Genomic DNA, 9,132 nt, shown 5'->3' with positions numbered 1-9,132 from the left:
TTGATACATAGATAAATAAATATGTTGGCTATAAAAATAGGATTCAATAGTCTGATGTCACGTCCGCCCAACAACGAGCAGCTTGGTTCTAAACAAAGAAAATCGGTACTTTTAATTCTTCATGCTGGTTAGAATGTGATCAGAATGTTTTAAAGTCAAAACATGATCAGATTTATGTTTTTCTCCTTGGATACACTTTTATGCTCGTCAGAGAAGTTATTTCATAAGGGCGTCCACCATTGTTCCGCCCATAGTTTAGAACCAGTTACTAAGTTACCGTGCGTCATACGAGGGAAGTGATGTGACGACTGTTGAAACCTTTAAATTCAAAATAAATTTATAAGCTATTTATAATTTACATTTATCATTCTGAGATCACTCGATCTTTGATGGTCAACCATGCACTATGCTATAATACAATACAAGCACTATGCTATAATACAATACAAGCACTATGCTATAATACAATACAAGCACTATGCTATAATACAATACAAGCACTATGCTATAATACAATACAAGCACTATGCTATAATACAATACAAGCACTATGCTATAATACAATACAAGCACTATGCTATAATACAATACAAGCACTATGCTATAATACAATACAACAACGGATAATGGGGCCGCGTGGCTCAGCGGTACTTTTATTGACGCTATGAATCCTTGATTTGGCTATGAATTCATTGCATTGCATTTTTATTTCACTCACAATTGATAAAATTTATATTGTAAAGTGCCCAGAGCTTGTGTTTTACACGAGAATGAGCGCTGTATAAATGTGTATTATTATTATTATTATTATTATTATTATTATTATTATTATTATTATTATTATTATTATTATTATTATTATTATTATTATTATTATTATTATTATTATTATTACGGTCTTTGCTTCGTACCCGAAATGTACCGAGTTCGATCACCAGCCGCTGCTGCTCTGTGTGGCCTTGAGAAAGTCACCTGACCTCGTCCTAGCTCACGTTGCGGCGCTGCTCTTTCTTTGGAATAGACCCCTAATTAAAGACAAATTTCCCCTATGGGATGAATGAAGGGAATTTGATTTGATTTGATTTATTTATTTTATGTGATTTTGTGTAGAGTAAAGTAGTCCTTCTGAGCCATTGGGCCTATGGAGCCGGAGTTTATCCCGGTTTTTTATAGCGTGAAACGGACAATAGCAATCTCCTGCCACCCTTTGGATAGGACGTTAGTATATTGCAAAGTACTTTCCGCCAGATCTAATGAACCCAGCTACCCAATCATTGCTGGAAGGGCAAGGGTGGGGGGGGGGGGGGGGGCAGAATGAAATTATACTGCACCCGTGATCGATCTCGGTCCCTGTACGTTTGAAGCGAGTGCTCTACCAACTGAGTCTGCCTGTTGCTTTTTTTGTGATGATGATGATGATGATGATGATGATGATGATGATGATATTATTATTATTATTATATATTATTATTATTATTATTATTATTATTATATTATTATATTATTATTATTATTATTATTATTATTATTATTATTATTATTATTATTATATTATTATTATTATTATTATTATTATTATTATTATTATTATTATTATTATTATTATTATTATTATTATTATTATTATTATTATATTATTATTATTATTATTATTATTATTATTATTATTATTATTATTATTATTATTATTATTATTATTATTATTATTATTTATTATTATATTATTATTATTATTATTATTATTATTATTATTATTATTATTATTATTATTATTATTTATTATTATTATTAATATTATTGGTATCTTTCTTTCTGCTTTGCCGTTTATGTTGACCGTCGTTGTTAGCTAGGGACCATTTGCAAAACGCTTTGAGCATGTTTAGTGGATATTGCCCGACGTGTGCATATATGCAGGTCTGATATCCGAACCCCATTTAATATTGTTGTAATGAACAATATTTTGCGTCATTTTTTTTTTTTTTTTTTTAGATTTCCATTACAACAATGAGCCTGTAAGGAAATGGGTTATCAGACCTGCAAATAAGTGTACGTCGATATAGCCCTATAGAAAAGTTCGTGTTTTTTTTTTTGGTGTTTTTTTTTTGTTTTTGTTTTTTTTTTGTATTGTTTGTTTTGTTTTTTTTTTGTTTTTAGGGGGGGGGGGGGTTGTCTGTAACGTTTTCATACCCACCTCTTCAGTTCTCGTACCATACACCAATGATCTGTAATTGTCACTTTGAGACATTTAAATTTAAACGCGTCTGGTTTCGCATTTTTAAGAGTATCGAATATACGATCAACGGGAGATAACTCAAATTAGTTCATTTGTTTTGACTTTTTATCATGATTGTTTCCCTTGAAATGAATCTGGGAGTTTTGGGCCTCGTGCTGGGGACGACTTGCATGTTTTCTCGGTTGGTCTAATAGTCAAGCTGAGTTCACCGTGGCCAGTTAATAAATTGATGCCAGGTTATTGAATATACCTTAACATACACAAAAACACATTCGGTCAAAACCGAGTGGAACATGAAAAATTCCTAATTTTCTGCCTCTCCCCCCCCCCCTCTCTCTCTCTCTCTCTCTCTCTCTCTCTCTCTCTCTCTCTCTCTCTCTCTCCTCTCCCTATATATATATATATATAATATATATATATATATATATATATATCTTTAGCTGTCTCTCTCTCCCTCTCTCTCTCTCTTTGTTTCTCTCACCTCTCTCATAGCATTTCGCTATCTATCTATCTATAATATCTATCTATCTATCTATCTATGCATCTATCTATCTATCTATCTATCTATCTATCTATCTATCTATCTATTCATCTATCTATGCATCTATCTATCTATCTATCTATCTATCTATCTATCTATCTATCTATCTATCTATCTATCTCACTCACTGTCTCACTTTCCCTCTTCTCCGACCCCCCCCCCCTGTCTCTCTCTCTCTCTCTGTCTGCCTCTCTCTCTCTGTCTGCCTCTCTCTCTCTCTCTTTCTCTCTCTCTCTCTCTCACACACACACAAGCACACACACACACACACTATTCTTCACACACTCACACAAACAGATCTCGCCCACACACTACACCACGTCCTCTCTTCTTGACTTTCCAACATTCCCAAATTGGTTATTTCGGTCACAAACGAGCAGACCCCTTATCATGCACCACTCGTGGCGTTTTGACCCCGTCCAAGATCTCAACTAGACCGGGAGATCGGCTAATGTCGGGAAATGAGACTCGTGACCGGAAGTCGAAATGTTCCGGAAGGTGACCCGACGCCATGTTGGAAGCCTCGCAAACGGCAAGAATGATTGGACAGTCCCTAATTTAATTCGAAGTGATTATTTTTGGACCACACTATTGCCCACATATTTCTAGGACGTAGATAGTTCTGGCTATTTTGGGTAATGTGAAAATAATTTCAACCAATGGGAGAGCGGCTATGGTCGGAGAACGTTTCCGATGACGCCCTCAGTAAGGCCCACAAATTGGATATTATGTAACTCAATCATTCAAACTCATTCCTAAAACGTCTTATTTATGGTAGCTTTGTAAAAAAAATAATATACGAATAGAAAGGACGAAACAAACATTCAATATTACAGTTACAACCTCATTATTTCTGCATTTATTTATTTATTTATTTATTTATTTATTTATTTATTTATTTATTTATTTATTTATTTATTTATTTATTTATTTATTTATTTATCTATTTATTTGTTCATTGATTTATTTATCTATTTATTCATTTATTTATTCATTTGTTGTTTTGTTTTATCCATTTTAAAATATTTATTAATTATTTTTTTAGCTATTTATTTGTTTGTTTGTTTATTTACCTATCTATGCATTTATTTATGTATTTATTTATCTATTATTCTATTTTTATTTTTGTTGTTGATGTTCTTTTCCCAATAAGTTCATTTGCAACTCGTCTCTTCAAGCCGGTATTATTTTGGTTCAACCAAAGGCAAACATTTTTTTTTAATATAAAAAAAATGGTTTTAGATTGAAGCGAAGTCATAAGGGGGCATCGTGGCTCAGCTCTGTGTGGTGGATAACTCAGACAGTAGAGCCACGCTCTTCTCGGCCAGGCGGAGTTGTCGTACCAGTAAGGTCGCGGGCTCGAGCTCCCATCGCCGCCGCGAAATTGTTATTCTCTATTGTATTCTGGTCACTTTCCTATTCACGTCAATTCTTGTAGTTAGATATTTATAACAATTGGCAATGAAAATGGTTAAATTATAATAATAATAATGATGATGATGATGATGATGATGATGATGATGATGATGATGATGATGATGATGATGATGATGATGATGATGATAATAATAATTAGAAGAAGAAGAAGAAGAAGAAGAAGAAGAAGAAGAAGAAGAAAAAGAAGAAGACTATATAATATAACGACATATCATACTTATCCTTACCGCTCTTTCCCCCCCCCCCCCCCCCCCCCCCCCCCCCCCCCCTTTCCGTCATTCCCCAGAGGTGGAGAGAATTCCATCGTTGCTGTTCGTGTCCCGTGCTTTCATCATCCCGTCCATCATCACGGGCCTCATCACCGTCATTCTCTACATCATCAAAATCATCATGCTGGTGCTACGGCCCAACTGGCGGAGAATCCACATCAAAGCCGCCTACCTGACGTTTGCGGCCGTTGCGGGTAAGTGGGATGGGTTGGTGGTGCGGCTACTATGTGGTCTTGTGGTATATGACGTCACTCGCTTAGGGATCGGAAGGTCTTAGGTTCGAGCTAGCCTCGCTCGGTGTATAGTTGAGTCCTTGGAAAAGGCTCTTTTATTCACATTCTCTCACCGTACTCAGGTGTAAAATGAGTACCTGGCCGTTAACAGCGTTGTCTCTGTCCGAAACCATTATAATATCGCCTGAACAGGCGTCATGTCCCGTCCTACATGTTAAGTGTTGCTGTTGGCCATGGACCCATTGTAAAGCGCTTTGAGCACGTTAGTGGAGATTACGCTATAAAAAAGCTCAATTTTTTTTGTTGGTTTAATATTGACAATACCAAAACGCATAGCGTTAATAATGGTATCGAGTCGAGGCAGGATGCATTATGATGATAAATGCCAGCAGACATATAAAACAAATAAAATTGGTCACCGCCATCACTACCATCATCATTATCATCATCATCATCATCATCATCATCATCATCATCATCATCATCATCATCTCATCATCATCATCATCATCATCATCATCATCATCATCATCATCATCACTATCACAACCACCACCATCATCATCATCATCATTATCATCATCATCATCATCATCATCATCATCTTCATCATCATCTTCATCATCATCATCATCATTGTGACGATCACCACCACAATCACCTCTACAATCGCCACCACCACCACCACCACCAACACTACCATCATCATTATCCACCTAACGATCCCTTCCTTCTTCCTCTTCTTTCCCCCTCATTTCCCAGGATGCACTGCAGGCATTTCCGTCATCATCTTCGTCACAATGATAGAGGAAGACTACCTAGAGTTGCTATGGGCTCCAGCCTTACCAGGGGTGGGCGCCTTCCTCTTCCTGTTGATAGCCGTCGGCGGGTACCTCAGCTGGCGAAATCACTCGACGGATGACGAGTTCGACGACCATTCCGAAATTAGCGACAGAACGTCCAATATTTACGAATTTTCCGCAGCGGGTCACGGGAAGCCTTCAAAAATGGGGGCGCACGCGATACCTCCGCCTGTGGCGCCCAAAAGTTACCATCGGACAATTTCAAACCAGTCTGCAAAGTCAGATCTTGTATGATTGAATTGAATTGAAGAGAGGGCGGGTTTTTATCTTTGTTTACGCATTCATTAATCGACGTGCAAATTTATTATTATTATTATTATTATTATTATTATTATTATTATTATTATTATTATTATTATTATTATTATTATTATTTCATCGAAAGCGGTGCTAGTGCTGTATGGACTTCAAGCAACGTCATTCATACAATGATGTCTATCTACCTACCTACCTACCTACCTACCGCGCTCCGTTGCCATGGTCACTAAAGGGACCCATTGAGAGTATAAAATTTGATTAGTGATAAACCATTTGAAACATATTTGGGATCGTTATGAGAGTTATTGTAAACATGTAACAAATATGAATCTGAAGAGAGGAAGATAAGAATATGTTTGGTGAATGCGTGACTACTGTCTGAAACTGTAGACAAAGATACCCCTGGAGAGTATTTGATTGGTAAAAGAGCATTTTAAACTTATGTAAGATTGTTATGGGAATATTATAATGACGAATATAACGAATATGAATCGGAAGAGAGACAGATATATCTGTTAGGTGAATGTTTTTGTCGCTTATTATGCTCATTTAAAATCTTTAGCTTTTTACACAGCGCAATATTCACTAAAGTGCTCAAAGCGCTTTACAAGGGTTCATATTGAACAATATTATGAGGACGTTTTGCATGTAAAGTTGCGCAATATTTTGAAAGGGCTTTGATAATTCCTATGAGTGAATAAAACTGACAAATGACGCAATTCACAGACAACAATAAGCCAAAACACAAGAGCTATATCTGTCTAATATAAGTGGGCCATTGGAATTATTCCCGCCCCTAGTCATTGGGTAAGGGATTTAAAAAAGGTAACAAACGCATTCACTCAATAGAGGGTATATAAATATATATATATATATATATATATATATAATATATATATGGATAGAGAGAGGGAGAGAGAGAGAGAGAGAGAGAGAGAGAGAGAGAGAGAGAGAGAGAGAGAGCATTTTATGTCCCTATTATACTAGATATGTCATTATATATATATATAAAATAATGAATTAATTTGATGCATTATACGTTGAAATCTAATATTCCACATCGCATTGTTTTGGCATTGTTATTACGACATAAATTCCTCCTTATGAACCTTTTCCTGTTTTTCCAACTTGCATTACTTTCAAGCTACCAACCGTTTCCTCAATGATTATATTATAATCACTTTGATCATTGTTATCATCATCATCATCGTCATCATCATCATCATCATCATCATCATCATCATCATCATCATCATCATCATCATCATCATCATCATCATCATCAGTCTCAACTTTATCTATCGTATTGTGTGTTTTTTTCGAAATTGATCTAACCAATGAATCTTGATACTGTTGTTATTATAATACTTTACATTTATTACCAATATTTATTTCTTTAAATACAATATACTCATTACAGACACTGTTCCTCTCATATGTTGTTAAAACGCATTCAATAGAATTATTGCAACAGCATACCAACCTATCTATCTACCTACATTCATACAACTAAAATGTTGTTTTGTTTTGTTTTTTAAAAGAGATATTTTACGCAATGATATGTTACCATGTTGATAAATAAACTCAAATTTACGGCGGATTAAATTTAATTTAAAATTTCGCCTATTTAGAGAAGTTGCACCATGGGGGTTTTGTTTCATTTTATGGTGAGATAAGGCTGAAGCGCGTACACGAATCTCCTTGAATATAGAAGATACATACAAGTCTGAAGTGATTGTTCATTATATTGTACCAGATATTTAGAATGAATTCTAACGATTATAAACAGTTCTTTGAAGAAAAAAAAAACATATTAAAAAATTTGGCCAGAAAACTCGTCCTTCAAATATCAATCGATTTAGTTGACCCTCATCTTGGGAAAAACTCTAAAACCTGGGACTTCGCGAAGTCTATTCATACTATTATCTAGCAATTCTAAATTCCACAAAAACAACCAATTGACTTGTAACAATCGGACGAATCCAAGAGACACAACTAACAACTGTAATCGCCGTGATGGTGTGGACACTTCGTTTTCATAACTCGCTCTATTATCTTTTTAAAAATTATCGTGCGCTATTTGCAGATTGCCCAGTGTTTTATTGGGTTTTAAAAAAATGTTTTACAACGGCACGAATATTATTATCTGGCGATTCTAAATCCCACCCAAAAAAAAACAAAAAAAAAAAAAAACAATTGACGAGTGACCATCTGATTTTTTCAAAAAAGATACAACCAACAACTCACCGTAATAACAAAAGAATAAGAAACATTATAATCCCATTCGGTTGTAATACGTATTTCATTCATCCTGTTTTGTTGATAAAGGGGAAACCCGAAACGTCCATTTAATCTGTTATCGTTTATTAAATTGAACCTTACATTAAACTTCACGTTGTTATTATTTATTTCCTCTAGGCTGCGAGCAGGAGCGACATTTACATTACATTCATAGAGGACGTTTGTTATGTGATTTTTCATAGTATTGGCTACTTGTACGACAAATATCGATCGCCCGATACTCTTTCCTGCCGTTCACTGGGTGGGGTTCCTACTTCCCATAGCGGGCAGGGAGGTACCAGCTGTGTCTTCTGTCCCATCTTATCTGTTTTCCAATTGCTTTCTGTCTTTGTCTTGGAATAAGATTACTTGGTTTTGTCCTGACCCTGGCCGGGGTCCTTTGCTGGGAAAAAAATGTCAAATGTATAGTTATAGTTTTAGGAGATGATATTTTTTTCCATCTCTCTGTTATGTACCTACTGTTATTTTTTTAAATCATGATTTGTAAACATTTGAGTGTATTCCTCTTAGTGGGGACCTATGCTGGTGTCTTGGTGAGACTTTTAGGTGATCTCAAACTAAGTACTTTGATTGTGCGCACTTGGAATCTAAATCTATTTCCTATTTGAACCGATTCCCCGTTGTCTTACTTTTTCTTCAAGCCCTTTTAATTGTACATCCGTTGTCTTTACTCACCCATTTTCTTCCTTTTTACTGGCACTGATATGACCTAAATGTGTTGCAAGCGCCGTAAATCCCTTAAAAACAAAACAATAAAAAAAAAACGAAGACTGACATTAAAAGGATAACATTTACACTTTCATTGACTGAAATAAACATGTCTGTCAAATAATCAATATAACTTTTGTTAACGAATACTGGCATTAAAAGGATAACATTTACACTTTCATTGACTGAAATAAACATGTCTGTCAAATAAACAATATAACTTTTGTTAACGAATACTGACATTAAAAGGATAACATTTACACTTTCATTGACTGAAATAAACATGTCT

General features: G+C 35.2%; 1 protein-coding gene across 3 annotated transcripts in view; it reads left to right on the top strand.

Moving 5' to 3' along the window:
• LOC144956159 (uncharacterized) overlaps window positions 1–5,939 on the top strand; it is a 344,559-nt gene extending 338,620 nt beyond the window's left edge. For all 3 annotated transcript variants that reach the window (XM_078886547.1, XM_078886545.1, XM_078886546.1), the window contains 2 exons: window positions 4,498–4,674; window positions 5,476–5,939. In XM_078886547.1, the coding sequence (XP_078742673.1) occupies window positions 4,498–4,674; window positions 5,476–5,810 (512 nt within the window). In that variant the 3' untranslated portion in view covers window positions 5,811–5,939. The remainder of the gene's footprint in view (window positions 1–4,497; window positions 4,675–5,475) is intronic.
• The last annotated feature ends 3,193 nt before the right edge of the window (window positions 5,940–9,132 follow it).

This window comes from Berghia stephanieae, chromosome 10 (genome assembly GCF_034508935.2).
Source record: "Berghia stephanieae isolate SIO BIC M18660-M18661 chromosome 10, UCSD_Bste_1.3, whole genome shotgun sequence".
In the NCBI taxonomy this organism is placed as follows: Eukaryota; Metazoa; Mollusca; class Gastropoda; order Nudibranchia; family Aeolidiidae; genus Berghia; species Berghia stephanieae.
This window is presented reverse-complemented; position numbering and strand designations above follow the sequence as displayed.